The 21,995-nt window shown below is 41.7% G+C and overlaps 1 protein-coding gene across 4 annotated transcripts in view; it reads right to left on the bottom strand.

Annotated features, from left to right (window-relative positions):
• The window catches only part of focad.L (focadhesin L homeolog), a 136,416-nt gene that overhangs the window by 37,275 nt on the left and 77,146 nt on the right, over nucleotides 1-21,995 (bottom strand). For all 4 annotated transcript variants that reach the window (XM_041563655.1, XM_041563652.1, XM_041563647.1 and 1 more), the window contains exons 24-26: nucleotides 19,946-19,987; nucleotides 15,108-15,216; nucleotides 11,538-11,654 (exon numbers count right to left, since the gene is read on the bottom strand). In XM_041563655.1, the coding sequence (XP_041419589.1) occupies nucleotides 11,538-11,654; nucleotides 15,108-15,216; nucleotides 19,946-19,987 (268 nt within the window). The remainder of the gene's footprint in view (nucleotides 1-11,537; nucleotides 11,655-15,107; nucleotides 15,217-19,945; nucleotides 19,988-21,995) is intronic.

Genomic DNA, 21,995 nt, shown 5'->3' with positions numbered 1-21,995 from the left:
GTGGTGGTGGTGGTGGGAAGAAGGGTGGGTTAGGGAGGGGTGGCCGAGGAAGAGGCCGTGGTGCTGGCCGTGGGCATCCAACCCCACAACAGCCCAGCCCATGTGCCATGCCCAGTCTGGGCACTGTAAATCAGTCGCAGCACAAGCTGCCATCAAAGCAGCTGCCATCACAGCAGCAGCTGCAACAACAACAGCAGCAGCTGCAACAACAACAGCAGCAGCAGCTGCAACAACAGCAGCAGCAGCCGCAACAACAGCAGCAGCAGCAGCAGCAAATGCCACAGCAGCAGGTGGCTGTGGGTCGCAGCAGCGGGGCAACTGGTCCACGTAGGACTGTGCCCGATTTTTTTGCCACTGCTTCGCGACCCATACGCTCGCAGCAGGCAGAGGCAGTGGTAGACTGGCTGACCCAGGCTACCTCATCTGCAGCGGGCACCAGTGAGCAGCAGGAGGTGGCATCACCTGCTAGCTCAGTGTGGGATGACACCCCATCCCTCTTATTTGATCCTGAGGTGGACTTGGGCCCGGACACCCTGGATCTTTTTGATGATCAGGCAGGAATGGGGGGGGCATTCATGTCTGATGAAGAGGAGGAGGTGGTAATGTCACAGCCCACATCAGTAGGGGATATTGGGCAGGGTCCCCTTATGGCAGGGCAGCAAGTTGCTGGTGTGGGGTCAGACACCAGCATGCTGGATGTGGGTATTGATGCCATGTATGAGGCAGGGTCTGGTCTGGGGGAGGACGATGACAGGGACAGACCCTGGGAGCCGGCTCCAGAGGATAACAGCAGCAGTTCAGGGGGGGAATTGTTTGTTGTTGATGAGGATGAAGAGCCGGCTCCACCGACCACTGCTAGGGGGGGCAGGCAACAGGGCAGCACTGCGCCTAGGTCCAAAGCCTATGTGCGTACGGGTGGGGACCATCCTCAACCCTCCACAGCAGGCAAGGCAGTGGCCCGCACTTCAGCAGTGTGGGCTTTTTTCACGTGCCAGGCAGAGGACCAGGCAGTAGCAGTGTGCCAGCTCTGCCGGCAGAAGGTTCGAAGGGGGCAGGCAGGGTCACATATGGGAACATCAGCTTTAAGTTCCCATATGAAACGTCATCACAGGATGACGTGGGAGCAGCACCAAAGTGGCAGGGCACCGGGTGGCAGTGGTGCTTCATGTCCACCTCCTCCCATTCCTCAGGGAAGAGGTGCTAGCTCCCCAGACCCTGCAGCAAGTGAAGAGGATTCTGGGGCTCACAGTCGGAGGCAGCCACTGTGTAGCTCAGCCTCTTCTGCAGCCTCCTCCTCCTCAATGCGGCCCCTGTCCCGCCAGGTTTCCCTCCCCCAGTTCCTCAGCCGCAAGACGCCTCTCTCCCCCAGCCACCCCCAAGTGCAGAGGCTTAATGGCTGCCTGGCAAAGCTTCTGGCAGTGCAGCTGCTGCCCTATCAGCTAGTCGAAGCAGCCCCCTTCCGACAGCTGATGGCTTGCGCTGCCCCTAACTGGCGGATCCCCAGCCGCCATTATTTTGCCAGGAAGGCCGTCCCTGCCATCCACCAGCATGTGGTTGAGAATGTGTCCCTGTCGCTGGATCATGCTGTTGGCGGCAGGGTGCACTGCACCACTGACACGTGGACCAGCAGGCATGGGCAGGGGAGGTACATAACCTACACTGCGCACTGGGTCACCCTCATGAGTGCTGGGGAGGGTGCAAGCCGGGGCGCTCCCCTCAGGCTACAGGTGCCTCCCCGTGGGGTACAGGGCAAACCCCACATGTCCACTTCCTCCTCCTCCTCCTCCACTATGGATGAGCCACCCCTGAAGCGTCCCCGCAGCTACGCTTCAGTGCAGCACAGGCGATGTCAGGCTGTGCTGCAACTCCTCTCCCTGGGCGAGAGGAGTCATACTGCACCTGAGCTCATGGCTGCCTTCCAGACTCAGGTGCAGCGGTGGTTCACTCCCCGCCAGCTCCAAGCAGGTAATATTGTTTGCGACAACGGTCGCAACCTGCTGGCCGCCATCCGCCTAGGGCACCTGACCCACATGCCTTGCTTTGCACATGTCCTCAACCTTGTGGTGCAGCGCTTCCTCAAGAGCTACCAAGGGTTGGGTGACATGCTGGAGAAGGTACGTAGGGTATGTGCCCATTTTCGCAGGTCCCCCACCGCCAGCGCGTCTTTGGCACGGATGCAGCGGCAGCATAGTCTGCCACCCCACCGGCTCATCTGTGACCTGCCGACGCGCTGGAATTCCACCCTGCACATGGTGGAGCGCCTCGTAGAGCAGCGCTGGGCGGTCAGCAATTACCTGCTGGAGCACAGTGCCAGGGGTACTCAGGGGGCGGATTTGGGGTACTTTAGTGCAGAGCAGTGGCAGCAAATGAGGCAGCTCTGCCAAGTACTTGCCCCCTTTGAGCAGGCGACACGCTTTGTTAGCAGGGACAATGCGTGTCTTAGCGATGTCATACCCCTGGTGTTCCTCCTCAAGCGCACGTTGGATGGGCTGCTAGAGGAGGGTGACGTGCCTGAGGAGGAGGAGGAGAGTAGGCCCCGTAGGCAGGCAGAGGGGGCTGAGGAGGAGATGGTGCCTGATGAGGAGGATGAGGGAGAGGAGGACTGGGTGCCTGCGCAGCATGGGGAGCAGGGCACATGCCACCCAACCACCCCAGCTATTGTCCGCGGCTGGGAGGGTACAGAGCAGGGGCAGGTCGAGCCAGATGACCTGCTGCATCTGGAGGGCAGTCAAGAAGAGGTTGGTCGGGGGCACCTCTTTTACATGGCTGCCCATATGCAGACTTGCCTCCGAAGCGATCCCCGGGTCTGTTCTATCAAAGACCGGGAGGATTATTGGGTGGCTACTTTGCTTGACCCACGGTACAAGGGAAAGGTGGGGGAGTTCCTTGTACCCAGCCAGAGAGAGAGGAGGATGGGTCAATTGAGGAAGGCTCTGTGCTCAAAATTTGTGGAGGCCTTCCCCCAGTCTGACACTTCTCAGGCCTCCACTACTCCACACACCCAGCAGAGACGGGGGCCTAGCAGCAGCAGCAGCAGCAGCAGCAAGGGCGGAGATCTCATGGGTGTGTGGAAGAGCTTTTTCGAGCCTCAACGGCCAGCAGCAGGCCCAGTCAGCACCCAAAGCCACCACCAGCAGCGGGTGGAGCATATGGTGGTTGACTACATGGGGTCAGTCAGCGTGCAGGATGCCATTCGCCCTGACGATGACCCCATGCATTATTGGGTCTCGAGGCTCGACCAGTGGCCAGAACTGGCACAGTACGCTCTGGAGATGCTGGCTTGCCCCCTGCCAGTGTCCTGTCAGAGCGTGTCTTCAGTGCCGCAGGTGGGGTGGTCACTGAGAAGCGGACACGGCTATCCACTGGCAGCGTGGATAAGCTGACATTCATTAAAATGAATGAGGCATGGATAAGCGGGGATATCCAAGTGCCCATTGCAGACAGCAGAGACTAGCCTCCTCTCCTCCTTCTCCTCCACAGATTTATCCTCCTCTCTCCATTGCTGCCCATACTCTCCTCCTCAGTAGTATTGCCCATTCCCCATCTGTCTGCACCTGCTGCCCTTGCTGCTGCTGCTGCTGTAGCCTGCTACTAGCCCTAGTAGTACTGCTGCTGTGCTGCATTGTCGGCAATTTTTTATGGTGGGGGCCTATCAAAGCTCCTACTGCCATCGTAGATACTACTGCTGCATTGTCGGCAAATTTTTTTAGTAGTTGAGGCCTAACATGGCCTCTAAATATGTTTCTTCGAATACTGCCACATTGTTGGCTAATTTCTTCTGGTTGAGGCCTAACATGGCTTCTAAATATGTTGCTTATAATTTTGCCGCTAAGTTGGCTAATTTCTTCTGGTTGAGGCCTAACATGGCTTCTAAAAATGTTTTCTCAAATACTGCCACAATGTTGGCTAATTTCTTCTGGTTGAGGCCTAACATGGCTTCTAAATATGTTGCTTATAATTTTGCCGCTAAGTTGGCTAATTTCTTCTGGTTGAGGCCTAACATGGCTTCTAAAAATGTTTCTTCGAATACTGCCACATTGTTGGCTAATTTCTTCTAGTTGAGGCCTAACATGGCTTCTAAATATTTTTCTTACAATTTTGCGGCTAATGTCTTCTGTTTGGGGCCTGCCTCATTTAATTCTTCTGGCTCTAATATTGAGTTGATTAAAAGTTACAAGTTACAAAATGACTGTTGCTGCCACTGCTGTTGCTATTAATACCTCGTTATTTGGAAAAAGTCTTCTCTGTTTGGGGCCTGCCTCATTTAATTCTTCTGGCTCTAATATAGAGTTGATTAAAAGTCGCAACATGACTGTTGCTGACGCTGCTGTTGCTGCTAATGCCTCGTTATTTGGCAAAAGTCTTCTCTGTTTGAGGCCTGCCTCATTTAATACTTTTGGCTCTAATATAGAGTTGATTGAAATTTACAACATGACTGTTGTTGCCGCTGCTGTTGCTACTAATGCCTCATTATTTGGCAAACGTCTTCTGTTTGGGGCCTGCCTCATTTAATTCTTCTGGCTCTAATATAGAGTTGATTAAAAGTTACAGCATGACTGTTGTTGCTGCTGCTGTTGCTACTAATGCCTCATTATTTGGCAAACGTCTTCTGTTTGGGGCCTGCCTCATTTAATTCTTCTGGCTCTAATATAGAGTTGATTGAAATTTACAACATGACTGTTGTTGCCGCTGCTGTTGCTACTAATGCCTCATTATTTGGCAAACGTCTTCTGTTTGGGGCCTGCCTCATTTAATTCTTCTGGCTCTAATATAGAGTTGATTGAAAGTTACAACATGACTGTTGTTGCCGCTGCTGTTGCTACTAATGCCTCATTATTTGGCAAACGTCTTCTTCTGGCTCTAATATAGAGTTGATTGAAAGTTACAACATGACTGTTGTTGCCGCTACTGTTGCTACTACTGCCTCATTATTTGGCAAACGTCTTCTGTTTGGGGCCTGCCTCATTTAATTCTTCTGGCTCTAATATAGAGTTGATTGAAATTTACAACATGACTGTTGTTGCCGCTGCTGTTGCTACTAATGCCTCATTATTTGGCAAACGTCTTCTGTTTGGGGCCTGCCTCATTTAATTCTTCTGGCTCTAATATAGAGTTGATTGAAAGTTACAACATGACTGTTGTTGCCGCTGCTGTTGCTACTAATGCCTCATTATTTGGCAAACGTCTTCTTCTGGCTCTAATATAGAGTTGATTGAAAGTTACAACATGACTGTTGTTGCCGCTACTGTTGCTACTACTGCCTCATTATTTGGCAAACGTCTTCTGTTTGGGGCCTGCCTCATTTAATTCTTCTGGCTCTAATATAGAGTTGATTGAAATTTACAACATGACTGTTGTTGCCGCTGCTGTTGCTACTAATGCCTCATTATTTGGCAAACGTCTTCTGTTTGGGGCCTGCCTCATTTAATTCTTCTGGCTCTAATATAGAGTTGATTGAAAGTTACAACATGACTGTTGTTGCCGCTACTGTTGCTACTACTGCCTCATTATTTGGCAAACGTCTTCTGTTTGGGGCCTGCCTCATTTAATTCTTCTGGCTCTAATATAGAGTTGATTGAAATTTACAACATGACTGTTGTTGCCGCTGCTGTTGCTACTAATGCCTCATTATTTGGCAAACGTCTTCTGTTTGGGGCCTGCCTCATTTAATTCTTCTGGCTCTAATATAGAGTTGATTGAAATTTACAACATGACTGTTGTTGCCGCTGCTGTTGCTACTAATGCCTCATTATTTGGCAAACGTCTTCTGTTTGGGGCCTGCCTCATTTAATTCTTCTGGCTCTAATATAGAGTTGATTGAAAGTTACAACATGACTGTTGTTGCCGCTGCTGTTGCAACTAATGCCTCATTATTTGGCAAACGTCTTCTGTTTGGGGCCTGCCTCATTTAATTCTTCTGGCTCTAATATAGAGTTTATTAAAAGTTACAGCATGACTGTTGTTGCTGCTGCTGTTGCTACTAATGCCTCATTATTTGGCAAACGTCTTCTGTTTGGGGCCTGCCTCATTTAATTCTTCTGGCTCTAATATAGAGTTGATTAAAAGTTACAACATGACTGCCGCTGCTGATGCTACTAATGCCTCATTATTTGGCAAAACTCTGGTGGGTGTCTATCAAGGCTCCTACTGCTGTTGCTGACACTACTGCTGCATTGTCGGCAATTTTTTTTTGTAGTTGAGGCCTATCATGGCTTCTAAAAATGTTTCTTCGAATACTGCCACATTGTTGGCTAATTTCTTCTGGGGGTTGAGGCCTAACATGGTTTCTAAATAGGTTGCTTGTAATTTTGCCGCTAAGTTGGCTAATTTCTTCTGGGGGTTGAGGCCTATCATGGCTTCTAAAAATGTTTCTTCGAATACTGCCACATTGTTGGCTAATTTCTTCTGGGGGTTGAGGCCTGCCTCATTTAATTCTTCTGGCTCTAATACAATTGATTACAACAATGCTTGCTGCTTGGTTGTCAAATGTATTCACACTATTATTACCCCTGAAACGACTGCGGCCAAAAGTCCTTTGCCTCAGTCATTATTCTTTCTTTTGAAATGATAGGAGTGCTCTAAAAAATGTATACAGGGAGGGCATGTGTGTGTAGCAGTAACTGAGTGGAACATAGGTGCGAATTGCTCTTCCCATTGATTCCAAAGCAAAACATGGCATATATACATTCATCACTGTGTACAAAAGTAAGGGAAATGTTTTAATGCTAGTCCCAAAGCCATGTCTGGTCTGGGAGTCAAAATAGGCCCTTGCATTCAAATTACACAGAGGCCCAAACAGGCCTCAAACATCAGCCCAGTAAATTTGACTGGAAACCAACCAACCTGGCAACCCTGGGTGACACAAACATAGCCATAAACTCTACTTAAATTCATGCTGTAAGTAATAATTTAGATTGAATTTGTCCTCTATGAATGCTTTTGTCCTTGAGTTAAATAAACGAGACAACACAGTTTGCTTAATGGAAAGAGGAATTTCATTCCTAGATGATGTCCATCTTACATCCCACTTTCAGCTGCATCTGTTATTTTGCAACTTTCAACTTCACAAGCAGTCTTGTCCCAGTTTGCTGTCCATAACCTTCAAAGAGAACAAACGCCATCCTTTGTTTCCAAACACTTTACACAACGTATTCATAGATCCAGTGCAAAGCCCTTAAAGGGGTGGTTCACCTTTAAGGTAACTTTTAGTATGCAATAGTATGGCAAATTCTAAGCAACTTTTAATTTGGTTTTACTTATTTGCCTTTTTCTTCTAAGTTCAGACTCTTTGCAGCTTTTAAATGTGGGTCAATGAGTTGACCCCAACTAAAAAGCAAATAATATGTCAGGCTACAAATGTATTGTTAGTCATTGCTACTTTTTTACATTTAGGCCTCTCCTATTCATATTCCATTCTCTTATTAAAATCAATGTATGATTGTTGGGGGAATAATGTTACTTCTAATAGTGCCTAATTGCCAAATATAGTGTGACAATATCATAATTTATTTTAAAAAATCAATGTATTTGAGTGTAGTCAATTTATCAATTTCGTCGCCGTCGCGACGAGTTTCGTCGCCGCGCGACGAGGTTCGGCGCGCGCCATATCAAAACTGTGTTTGCGCATGCGCGCGCGCGCGTCATGTGACGCGCGTCGTGCGAGCGCACGCGTCATGTGACGCGCGTCAAAAATGGGCGTCGCCACTATAAATAGCCCCGCCCGTGCTTACATTGGTAGGAGTGCAGTTTGAAAATGGCAGGACCTGGCATGATGAACAGGGACCAGCTAAGGTACTTCGTCAGGTACCTGCACCAGGAGGGATATGACAATATCCCTCCTGGAGTGAGAGGAATCCAGGCGCTCCGAAGGAGCATAATGGAACGGCTGAGGCGCAGGCTGCGGAGGGAGTACCGCCTGCGCTTAAGTTTGCGGGAGCTCCAGAGGATCTGGAGCGATCTCAAAAGACGCCACAGCGCATTTGTAGATGAGCTGCGCGTGGAGGTGGAAGGTAGAGTTATTTAAAAAGAAAACATCTTATAATGATTTGCTATTTTACAGCAAAAATGTATTTAAGTGAATACTGTAATTAGGATTGGAACAGTTGACTTTGACTGACTGACATAATTGCAGACAAGTTAAATAACAAGTAAATGAGCTGTCAAATGGAGATTATTTAAACAGATTATAATAGATTTATTTAAATGCAATACATGAGTTTCCCTTCTTAACTACAATAAAGCCACTTGATTCCCATTTATTTTGGTATTTTGGAGCAAATGTGTATTTGTTTAGGCCTGTGACAAGGCGAATAAGAATTTTACTTCACATAAAGGTAGATTTATTTAAACGGAAAAAATAGGTTTCCCTTCTTAACTACAATAAAGCCACTTGATCAGGCTCGGATCTGTGGAAAGGTCACCAAGGCCCGGGCCTAGGGCTGGAAGATTTTAGGGTGGCGGCATGCTGCCCAACCACACCCATATTGGTTCAGAAAAACTGGGGATGCACAGGAGATACAATAGTTTCCCATGCAGCAATCCCCATTGCTCCTGTCCAGATGATAAAAATTTGCCCGAATAAAGGGGAGGGGACAGGGGCGACGAATGGCAGTGGGCCTAGGGGTGCCTACTATGTAAATCTTGCCCTGCACTTGATTCCTATTTATTTTGGTATTTTGGAGCAAATGTGTATTTGTTTAGGCCTGTGACAAGGCTAATAAGAATTTTACTTCACATAAAGGTAGATTTATTTAAACTGAAAAAATAGGTTTCCCTTCTTAACTACAATAAAGTTAATTTCCCTGTAGTTACAACATGACACCTTATCCTGTATAATTTATACTGTACAAATGCAATTGCTGCGTTACTCAAACTGAAATTTATTCATTGCCAGCTGAATGGATCCAAGATGATCCTGATGATGATGGGGATAATGTCCCACCACCACCACCACCACCACCTGACCAGGCAGCACCGCCTCCACCTGATGAGGCAGCACCGCCTCCACCTGATGAGGCAGCACCGCCTCCACCACCTGACCAGGCAGCACTGCCACCTGTCCAGGCGGCACCACCACCTCACCAGGCGGCACCACCACCTCACCAGGCGGCACGACCAGCGGACGACCAGGGGCTCAGTGTAGGCACTCAGACAGAGCATGCCTACTACGACCAGACTGAGCTCCTGGTCACCCTGGTCCACCAAGTTAATGCCATGCGGCAGGAGCTGGGAGAGCTCAGGGACATGGTTGAGTCCGGGCAGAGGGTAGTTCCTCCTCCTCCTCCTCCTCCACTTTAATTTATTTATTTAATCTTGCAGCACCGTTGTGCTATGTTGTAAATTAAAAATTTTTTTTATATCTCTATATTTTGAGTTCATTTTTCATTTGACTAAACTAATACTCACATGATACTTGGAATTGTTTGGATTCTAATAACACAACGATGACTATTCTTATTCGTAGTCATTAAAATTACATTACATAGTATTTCAGAATCATTACAATAACATGATGTAAATATAAGGTTCATTCACATAAACATATGGTTTATTCATTTTTATCTGAGATACAAAGCATCCAGATACTATCTGTTCAGATTTATTAGTTGTACTTGTGTTAGTAATCTACTATTAGATATATGAAGTACAGATGGTACTTTTTGGTTAAACGGAGATATAGAGTAGTAGTAGATACCATTACCAGTTGACCAGAGGTAATGTGAAAAAATCCACAAACGTTAAAAGTTTAAGAAACTTGCAAAATGGGAGCCATTTTTTCAAGATAGGAGTCCTCTAACAATGCAGGGCATGTGTGTAGCAGTATACTAAGTGAAACACGCATGTGTATTGGTCTTCCCATGGAGTCCAATCCAATTCAGCACATTCAGACACAAAGCATTTATCATCACAGACTACAAAGCTTGAAACTAAGGGGAAAATTTTTATTTGTAGGCCCAAAGATGAAAAAAGGTTATACAAACAAAACACCCATAGAAGATGGGCTTCATCAAATTGCACTGCGCGTCAAAAATAACGTCGCGCGTTAAAACACTTACTTGCGTCCGCGACAAAATATTTTGACGCGCGACAAAATCGGACCGCGCGACTCGTTTCGCGAATTTTTCGCCGTTTCGCTGAAAATTCGCGAATTATTCGGCGAAGCGAAACGCGACAGATTCGCCCATCACTACATACCAAGAGATGCTGTGATTATTTAATACCCATACCCTCAGGAAACAATTCACAGCTCAGTTAAAGTTTCACAGACTAGTTCTTTGTAATATTGGCAAAGCAATAATAATAACAATGTCAAAGACAATGGCAACCAACAATGTTCCCTTTTGTAAGTGGTCTCCAGCTATTTTTATTAGCTTTTTTTAAGTCATGACAAGACATGATGGGGTGGTTCACCTTTGAGGTTGCGTTTAGTATGTTATTAAATGTCCAATTCTTAACAATTTTGCAATAGTCTTCTTTATTTATATGTTTTAATTTTTAAGTTATCTGACCTTTTCTTCTGACCCTTCCCAGCTTTCAAATGGGGGTCACTGACCCCATCTAAAAAACAAATGCTCTGTAAGGCTATAAATTAATTGTTATTGCTACTTTTTATTACTCATCTTTCTGCTCAGACCCTCTCCTATTCATATTCCTGTATCTTATTGAAATCAGTGCATAGTTGCTAGGGTAATTTTGACCCTAGCAACCAGACTGTTGCAATTGCAAACTGACAAGCATCAGAATAAAAAGCTGAATAACTCAAAACCAAAATTAATAAAAAATGAAAACCAGTTGCAAATTGTCTCAGAATATCCCTCTTTACATCATACTAAAAGTTAATTTAAAGGTGAACAACCCCTTTAAGGATGGGGGACTGGTTTAAAAAATGATGCTTTTGTCACTGAGACTAGCCCAATCATCCATGGCATTACTGGTGGATTCTTATTGGCTACACATCAGGAAATGTTTGTTAGTCTGTATGCAGTTTATTAACAAGTGGGTTATAATGATACTTGGGCTCTATTTTTAATACCGTCACCACTATGATGTAACTCAATGTAGAAAAAGAATATTTTTACGTGTAGCTTTTACGTGTAGCTTTGTAACACTATATGATCATGGGACTCTACAGTGACTTACCATAGCCTATTTAAGTATAGAGGTTACATTATCTATGTTACAAGAAACATAGATAGGCTTATATTTGTCACTCAATGTCAGTATGACAAATATTGGGACATATTTCATTCATGATATATTTTTCTTCTAGAATAGATAGACAGGCCTACTACCAGTACATGTACCCCACTGACATCATCTGAAAAAGTCTATAATCTAAACAGTACATAAAACAGCACTTGGCCCTAACCCATCCCCCTTACTCTTCAATGAAAACAATATTCCTCTAAATCATCCAAAGTATCTCCTTATTACATAATTCTGTAAGTAGATAGCCCAGTTATTCAATTACCTGTTCATCTGCATGCTTTGGCTTTCCTTTATGTGCAATATATTTGCTATAAAACAATACAACTTACATGCTGGAACCATGGGAAGATTCTTCCTTTCGGTTGATAATGATTGTCCACAATACTCAAGAGGGTGTCAAGCACCATGGAAATCCAAGCACTTGTGGGAAGAATATCAGGCTCAATCTATAGGTCAAAACAAGCAATGTTTAAGAAGACAAATTAACATAAAATGTTTTATCTGTGCCTCTGAAATGTGTAAAGTATAGTACTTTTGATAAATATGTTATTGTTGCATAATTGAAGTAGCCTTAAGGTTGTATATATTAGCTCCTAGAGCAAATGGTCTATTTGTGAATTATGGGTGGGTGTATGGATAGGAGGGGTACCTAGTAGAACTGCATTGGGCACCAATACTATTTAGCACTGCTCTACCCACAGTTTGATCATATAGGACAGGGAGAAATAACTGATCAGACCAACAGTGAGATTTTTTTTATTTAGTGGTTTATTTGTAGATATCTTACAAATATATGCAGTTGTAGTTAAAGAATGGAGCAGAGACACTTAGGGGCCCATTTACTTAGCCCGAGTGAAGGAATAGAATAAAAAAAAAAAAACTTTGAATGTTTTTTTTTTATCTATTTCGACCATCGAATGGGCTACTTCGACCTTCGACTACGACTCGAACGATTCGAACTAAATATCGTTCGACTATTCGACCATTCGATAGTCAAAGTACTGTCTCTTTAAAAAAAACTTCGACCCCCTAGTTCGCCACCTAAAACCTACCAAAGTCAATGTTAGCCTAAGGGGAAGGTCCCCATAGGCTTTGCAATCGACAGCTGTTTCGCCACAACGCGTGGCTTTGTCAAGAGGCCGAACGGCGGAAGTGCTGGGGATTTAAAGATAATGTCATGTGACTCTGAAACCTAGCTACGTAAGAATACTTTGTATCCAACGAAATTATTGTGTCCAAATGAATTGTATCCGAAGGTATTCCACCATAGCAGTAATTGTAACCACGATATTGAAACAGTATAAACTCTGTATCCTCATTAGAATGGACCAAATCCGTCTCTGTTGCGGATAAGTATCGTTTGTAAGGATGGTAATCATAACTGTAGTTGGAATAACCAAAAGGAGGGGGATAAACATCAATGACTACTAATCAACAAGTTGGAAAACCGTAGGTAGGATATAATATAGCATGGTGATAATGTAATTTAAGGAATAATATTAAAATTTGTTAGTATATTCAATAGTTATGATGGTAATGAAAATTCGTAAACATAGCCCGTGTAAGGGCATAATTGCAATACCCTTTAAATGGTAATATAAACAAAATGAATCAGAATGCAAAATATATGCAATCAAAAAACAAAATTAAATAATAAATGATCAATTAGAAAATGGAGCCTAGTAAATGTACACGTTTATGATAGTGGGCCAAAGAATAAAAAATCGGCAACGGCCGAGTTTAAGTGTTGATAAAGGCTTGAAAATTGAGATGGCCATTTAATCCAAAATTGGATTTATAGGTGTTTAGTCTGAAGATCCACATGGTCTCTAGCTGGAGCAATTTTTTATCTAAGTCCCCACCTCTTATGTCCCCATGAAGGCAGTCTATGCCTTGGAAGTAGGATCCTGCATATTTCCCATCATGTAAACAATAAATGTGTTTTGCAATACTTGACATCAGATTGCAGTTTTTGACATCCCGTAAATGTTCGTAAATGCGTCTTTTTAATGGTCTTGTCGTTTTACCCACATATTTGCTACCGCAATGGCATGTGAACAGATAGACTACATGTGTGGTAGTGCAGCAAATATACTGATACATATCAAAAGTTGATGTGCCTCTGCCAAAGGTGGTGGATATTTTCAAGTGGCTGCATTGTTCACATGTCCCACATCTAAAAGTTCCTGGCGTTTTGCAGCAAGTGGCGCCAGAATGTTTTTGGAAATGGCTGTGGGTTAGCATGTCCCCAATGCTGGTATTTCGTTTGTAAGTAATTTTTGTAAGTAATAAGGGGATAGGGAGTGACCAAAGGACCTAGGGAAGGATTTTTTGACAAAATGTTCCAATGTTTTTCAATTATAGATCGAATTTCCTTGTCATTCTCACTAAAGGTCATTATCAATCTGGTCTCATTTTGCTTTTTAGATTTGCCCCTAGGTGTCCCAACTTTGTGAGTTTGGTATAAAAGCTCCTCTCTATTTTGTCTAAAAGCATTTTGATATGCTTTGTTGAGACAGCGTGTTTTGTAACCCCGTGCCTTAAATCTCTGATATAATTTATGGGCCTCTTGTTTAAAAGACTCATCCGAGGAGCAAATTCGTCTCAATCTGAGGTACTGGCCTTTGGGAATCCCATCAATACACTTATGGGGATGCATGGAACTTGCATGTAAGAGGCTGTTACTGGCCGTTTTTTTCCGGTATAAGTTGGTGGACAATAGGCCGCCATTATCTTTTGTGATCAATATATCCAAAAATTCCAAGCTGCAACGGTCGAAATTTAAAGTGAATATTAAATTAAATGTGTTGATGTTAAGTTGACTCACAAATTCTTTTAAAAGTTGTTCAGATCCCTGCCAAATTAGCATGATATCGTCGATATATCTATGCCAGCGTAGAATGTGGACCAGGCTTTGCAATCTTTTTTTGGTCGAAGAAAAATCGTTCAATCGATGGATTAAAATCCTTCAAATCGAACGATTCGAAGAATTTAATCGTTCGAAACACGATTTTTCGTTCGATCAAACGATTTTTCGTTCGATCAAACGATTTTTCGTTCGATTGAACGAATTGCGGTAAATCCTTCAACTTCGATATTCGAAGGATTTAACTTCGACAGTCGAATATCGAGGGTTAATTAAGTAAATTTGCCCCTTAGGGACCTTTTTATCAAAGGTTACATTTTAGTGGTTTAAGAGGTTTTTGAAACCACGACTAAACTCAGAAACTCTAAAACTAAGAATGTTGTGAGATTTTATTAAATTATCTGAATAAAAAAAAGTATGAACGGAAAATTACAATGAACGACATGCTAAAAACAATATGAATACCTTGAAAACCCATTTACTAATGTTCTTATTTTTATTTATTTTACCAAATCAAATTTTTTTTTGTTAAAAATAATTTTTTTTTCCTGATTACTAGTCTAAACCATGAAAAATGTGTGATTTATTAAGCATTAAAACCCCAAAAAAGTTTGCCATCTAAAAGCTGTAGTGGTTATATAAAAATCAACGGGAGCTACCCTTATCCAGTTGTACCATTTTTGTTTAATTCAGGCTTTTAGAGTTTTTTTTTGCTAGCAACTGAATAAAAAGGTCAAGGAATTATAGGTTTACGTTGTCTTATTTGGATTGTTCAGCTTTTTTTTTTTCTGATTTTTATGTTAGGATTTTTTTTAATAAATGACATTGCATTTGTGGTTTTAGAGAAAATTCATGTTTCATGGTTTCAAAAAACACTAAAATGAAACTTCTGATGAATGGGCCTATTTGGGTTAGCTAGTTACAATCTGGTGATTGAAACCCGCTGCAAAAATTAGACAAATCTGTAGCAGGAAGGACAGCCATAAGCAAAACACATAATGAAAAGTACTAATGAATCTCATCTCCAGCATACCTCAGGGGCTCCCTCTGTTTCTGACGGAAGACTGCTTTCATATTTTGATACAGCCACAGCAAGTCCTGTCAATGCCAACAGAGAGTTTCCCTTCACCACAGGACTGTCTCTGTAAAGAGAAAGAAATCCAATGTTTAAGAAATGAATCATGCTCACACTGGCTGGGTGCCACAAGAAATATGTTCAATACTGCCAGCCAAATGATGGCTTTATTGTAGGTGGTTAGGCTATGCTTTTACATTTTGAAATCTGCTTATACTTAATTTTATTGTTTGTGTATACATTACCCTATGGCTAAGTCTTTATTTATCCATGACATTAATAAATGCATTAATAAGCCTTTATTAATGCATGGCAGCACAAAGCTCAGTGATATTGCAAGGAGGCACTCTACTGTTTATCAATGCCACTGAGCATGGTGCTACCAAAAACCAAAGGTGTTCTGTTCCATAACACAATATTAACTGTGAATAATGAACTGGATATTTTAGGACGTGCACCCTCATGAAAGTTAGTTCAGGAATTTGTAACAGTTGTGGTTTTCTAATATATGAATCATTAATGTATATGAAACCCAGCAATTTTCTTTATTACAGCACCATTCGAACAATGTAATTCAAAAAGAGAGGCAGATTTTTAAGTTAAAAATTTCAGGTTCATTTAATCTTAAAGGGGCAGTGGACTATAACAAAATGTAATGCTTTCAAATGGTACACAACTATTACTTTTTGCAACTGTTGCTATTTTTTCTTTTTTTTTACATATTTTCAAAACAGTTGTAAAAATTTAATTGGGAACAGAGAGTTTGGAAAAATCTTAAAGTAATTTTATATGCAATTTAGGGATGCACCGAAACACCGAACCCTTTGCTAAAGATTCGTCCGAATACCGAACCCTAATTTGCATATGCAAATTAGGGGTGGGAAGGGGAAACCATTTTTTACTTCCTTGTTTTCTGACAAAAAGTCACACGATTACCCTCCAGCCCCTAATTTGCATATGCAAATTAGGATTTGGTTCGGCTGGGCAGAAGGATTCAGCCGAATCCAAATCCTGTTGAAAAAGGCTGAATCCCGAACCGAATCCTGGATTCGGTGCATCCCTAATGCAATTTATTGAGATCAGCCCTTTGCTGTACTTATAAAAATAACAAAAGATGTAGTAATGGGATTCCAAAAACTGATACACTAAAAAATCACTAATTACAAATAAAAAAATTCCACATGGAATTATCGGCTACAAATGTATTGTCAGTTACTTTTTATCACTCCTATACATATTTCAGTCTCTTATTCAAATCAATGCATGATTGCTAGGGTCATTTGAACCCTAGCAACCACATTGCTGAAATTGCAAACTGGAGAGCTTCTGAATAAAAAGCTAAATAATAAAAAAATTAAATACAATTGCAAATTGTATCAAAATATCACTTTCTATATCATACTAAAAGTTAATTTAAAGTTAATTTAATTTTGCCCCAAAACCCTGAAAAAGTCAGATTTTTGTGGCAAAACCCCTGAAGACCCCAGTAACTTCAATTTGAGATAGGTGCCTCTCCCATTGACTTATACCTGGCCTCGACAGGTCTGAGACGGCATATTTTCAGATTCTGGCTTTATGCAGAATTGGGGTTTAATAAATCATGAAACATTCACATTTATTTTCCACAAAAAATTAGAGTTTTCTTGGGAAAAAACTTAAATTTTTTTAGTTTTTTCAGACTTTAATAAATAACCCCCTTAGAGTGTTTGATGGGATTCAGGTAAGTGAAATATTGTAGAAGAACGCTGTAGAAATACTAATAAAAAACAGAGTTTAGCAAATATTGTCAAGGCTGATGACTGAAGACCAAAGAGTAATATCCTGTAAGGAGATAATTTTGACAAATAAATCCCACAGAAGACCTCATCTTATTTATTTAATGCAGTTTGGGTCTTAACTTCACTGAAAAAAAAAATGGCAACTAAATTAAGGTAAGCTATATATAATGAGAAGACAGACTGACTGATGGTGGCCATAGACGCACAGATCCTATTGTACGAATCGAGGATTCGTACGATTTTCGGATCGTGTGTGGTGAGTGCCGACTTCTTTCGTCCGGCGGAGATCGGTCGATCGGACAGGTTTGATTTTGACCCGACCGATCCCGCCAGAGCCCATTGTGCATCGTAATCAGATAGTTCGGCCGTACTTTTAGATTACCCCCGATATAGCCATGCTTGTTAATGGTATATCGGGGAAAGATCCGCTCATTGGCGATGTCGCCAAACGAGCAGATCTTTGCCTTGTAGTGAGAAAATTGTTAATAACTGCGATAAACTACTGAGAATCAATCAGGATTTCGGCTAAGTGAATCTGCCTCAGTTTATTTATTAACGGACAGATATGTGGGACACATTGGAATAAAGTGGAGCACTTAAAAATCAATTCTGAAAGTATACACCTAGGAGATGCAGCTACAGCTATTGAACTCTGTCTCTAGCAGCATTCTATCTAAGATCTTTTTTTGTTTCAATATGAATGAATAATTGTCACTTATAAATGAAACCATTTAATGTTCCTTATAAATATGTAGGAACATATAAATATGTATTTTATGGAATAAAACTACATTAGAGTTCTGACATCATGTATTAAATATGGTTAGAAAAGCAGCCATTGTGGAATGGCAGGTCTGTGTTTTTCCATTTTTGCATTTTGAGAGACAGCAGAGAATAAATTCTTACTCATTCCATTGCATTAATAAATAAAAAGCTTGATAAATATGTTCACAACATATAAAACTGTCCCTCACTTAAAAGTGATACTGACACTTAAAAAATATTGTTCAAAATATTAATGTTCGTCAAAAGTTAACTATAGCTCATGTTGATTGTTTTTCACTCATAGGTTTGCTTTTGTAAGTAATTGTTACTTAAAGTTCCTAAACCTGACTATTTTGCCAGCCTGACTGTCCCTTCTCAGCCTGTCAGTTAGAGTTTCTAATGCTAACAGACTACTGCTGCACAAATATGGCAGCCCCCTCATAGAGAAACATAGGGGATCAGATGGGTAATGTACAAGCATCTGTAAATACTTTTATGGCAAAATTATAGATAGGATGCAAAGACAATATTATGATAGATGTAAAAAAAGGTTTAATTTTTAATCTCTTTACAAGTGGGCAGAAGATGAAGAAAATTTGCTTCAGACTAGCTAACATAGCCTGTTTTTTGTTTTTGAAACCTGCAGTCTTTGCATAACATACAGTAGTATTCCTTTATTCAGTGTCTAATGGTGTATACTGCTGGACAGTGCAGTACTATAAATTAAGACACAATCTTACATATCACAGAAAGCATTAGTTGATTGTTCTGATAATGGAAAGGTACCAGGAAAGCATATATATATATATATCTGTTGGGGGTGGAAGATAACCATGGTTTCACATTTCAGAAACTTTTGTTTAATGTTAGAATCTCTGTAATGCTGCTGATGAGGTGGAAAATCGAATTAAAATGTGAACAGAGAGAATAAGTTCACACAGGCCAGCAAGAGAGCACAGCTGTCAAGCAATCCACGTGGTGCCAGAATACATTCTCTATGATATACCACATGCTTTCCTATTTTTTTAAATGTTCCAAATCAGTTGTTATTAAACTTGGTATAACCTGCTCGAATAATACCTGTTCAGAAAGGCTCGATGTTGTCAAATCCCAGTTACAAAAAACACATGCACCCTTGGAGAGGATTTCCATTTTTCGAGGAATACAAATGTCTTTATGGTATGATCACATCAAACTGAACTCCTAGTTAGTCAAAGAGTGACTTCAGTTTAAAGCATTCTTTACATCGCATTGCATTCAAAATAATAAAAATATGAGGGTACAGGGGACCTACTCCAAGGCAAAATGACTCCTTGAAGTTGCTTGTCACAATAATTTAATATCTTATAGAATACTACATATGTGTTGTGTACAATGTCCAGGGTTTTAACAGTGGGCCACAAGTGAGAATATACCAGGAAATTATTGAGTGGGTGGTACAGGCTGAGGAAGAAAAGTAAAAAACACACACGGTTTGTTTATATATAGAATAGTTCATGGGTTAATATATTGACACTTATCTTGTGTGATTACTGGATCTAATTGTTATTTTGCATAGTATGCATAGTAGCATAATATCCATGATTCCTCCCAACCACTGGATCCAAACAGCATTGAACTTTTTAGTTGAACTGCCTCCCTTCTCCTCACTCCCCAGTCTATCTCATCCTGTCTGTCTGTCCTGGTTTTAGAGTTTCAATTTCTTAAAACATTTGTTATATTTTTGTTAAATTGTTTATTTTTATATGTTCTTAGGTGATGAATTGTGCTCCCTCCAACTTTGTTTTCCATTCCTCCAGTGATTGTCAAACTGTATGCTTGTTGTTTTAAAAACTCTTGGAATGGTGACAATTATTGAATTGAAAGTTTAGTCTAAAAACTCAAATGCTTGCTTCTTTGCCGTGTTAAGTGACTCAATACATATTTTCTTATTTTTGTTGGTGACAACAAAACTTCAAATCATGCTGAGCTTGCTGAAAATACTTTGGAGTGATTTATCAGTAGTATAGGCAAAGACATCCATAAAAAATAAAACAAATCAAATTGGTAGAGATCCATCACACTGTGAAAGAAAATGAAGTCTGCAGAGTTTCCACACCTGCTGAAGTAGCATACAAGGGGCATTTCTTGCAGTAAGGACAAGTCAAGTAATCCAAATGTTAGGTGTGTGATTGTCACACACAGCTCAAGGGAATCAAAAATGTTCCTTACTTCACATACATAACAAGTATATAGCTTCAAAAGCTTACTTACTTCACAGCACACTTGATGACATCGGTCAAGGCATCCCTTACCCTGAAACAGAGATTGAACAAATATTAATGCAAGCATCAACATGAACCCAACCCATGTTTCTTCACCTCATCTAAAGCCAAATGATTTTTTTTTTTTTTCAAATTTGTTTTTATTGAGTTTTAACAATCCCACATACAAACAGACAAAAATAAAAACAAAAAATAAAAAATAAAACACAGATACAAAGTCACACAGGTGTATATAACAGTCAGCATAGAATTCAGGTGTCGTGTATCATTGAGACGCTGTCCTGTTACCAAGACAGTAAACAGGAATCATATATAACCAACAGCATGACTGACCCCGCGATATACTATTGCAAAAAGCTGTGTGCATAGCTACTGTAAACAATAAAGACACAGTATTCCCTCTATGTGCTCAACTGTCATTCTTGACCAGGGAAGGGCGGAGGATGAATTACATTCTCATCAATTAGTCGGAGGTGAGAGGCCTGGTAGATGCTCAGAGATCCACAAGGACCAAATTTTTTCAAACTTTTTAGGGCAACCCCTGCTGAAGTACGTAAGCTGATACATAGGGACGGAGGCATTTACCATATCCACCCATTGTTTCCTTTTTGGGGGTTGTTTCGATTTCCAATGAAGAGCAATATGTCTCTTTGCCTGAATTAGGAGAAAACACATTAATGCCCGTTCTGAAGGATTAGGGGCGGTTTCCGCAACCTGATTCAGTAGTAAAGTCAACGGATCAAGCGGAATTATGAGAGCCATTACAAGACTCAATTCCACAACCACTTTCCCCCAAAATACCTGTAAGTGCCGGCAACTCCATACCATGTGGATATAATCCGCAGGGGTATGACCACATTTTGGACAGATGTCAGGGATATCAGAATTAATGAGATGCAATCTATGTGGTGTGAGGTAGGACCTATGCAAGTACCTAAACTGTATCATTTTATCTTTAGCACTAATCAACAGTGCACAATGAGTGTCTAATATATCATCCCAAACTTCAGGGGTGAGGTCCGGCACATCCTGGATCCATTTGGCATACAGTTTAGGTAACACTGGATTAGCCGGTGTGTTTAATAAAGAATAGTATTGGGAAATCGGTTTCGGGAGCGCGGGGGTAAATATCATCTCCTCCAACCTCCGAGGGGAAAAATCTAAGACCGAATCTCCGAATTGGGCCTAGCCAAATGATTTTTAATGCTTAATCTTCTTAATGATCTTGCTGGAACATACGAAGACTGAGCTTAAATCAGTAAGCTCCTTATTATATTTCTTAACTATGGATAAAAAAATCACTGTTATAGCCGAGTTCAGATATCAAGCAGCCAATGTTGTGGTCTAATAAAAGCATTTCAGAAACTATACAACTATTCAGCTAGTTTTCTTCTATGGGTTTAATTACATTCAATCACATTATGTCAGGACCCTCGGCATGTGTTTTCCTGGGACTATGTCATTTCCAGTTGAGCCACTGGAGCCTGGAGGCTCGCTGCTCCTGACAGTCCTTCTACTTATATATATTCATTGTATTTGCTGTCTGCCCCTTGTCTCCACCCACCTCATTAGCCCCATGTGTTCTCCATCCTGTAATCAGGACCCTTTATAAACCTGTTCCTGCATATTGCTCCTTGCTTGATCACCTGAGCTCCTAAGCCCGATCTAGCTTGTGACTTCTGTGATTCCTAGTTCCTGTGTCCCTGCCTGGTTCCATGTACAATGCCTGTTTCCCTTGCTCCTGTCCTCCTGTTCCCAACTGGTTCCTGAAACATGTCTTTTGTGGCTTCTTTGGCCGATGCCTGCCACTGACCTTCTGCCATTCGGTCATTGCTAGTCTTCTGCCAGCCCTGAACTTCTCAGGCCATTACTGGATTTCGCTCGGTCTCTACCCAGGCCTGTATCAGGACTATGCTTTTACAGTTTACACTGTTTGTTGTTGCTTACATTCCAACCATTAAACCTCCTTCATTTAAAAGCACTGCGTATCTTGACAGCGCTATATAAATAAATGATGATGATGATGATTTTACCAAGGC

The sequence above is a fragment of the Xenopus laevis genome, chromosome 1L (genome assembly GCF_017654675.1).
Source record: "Xenopus laevis strain J_2021 chromosome 1L, Xenopus_laevis_v10.1, whole genome shotgun sequence".
Classification (NCBI taxonomy): Eukaryota; Metazoa; Chordata; class Amphibia; order Anura; family Pipidae; genus Xenopus; species Xenopus laevis.
Note: the sequence above shows the minus strand (reverse complement) of the source record. Positions and strands in the feature narration are given on the sequence as shown.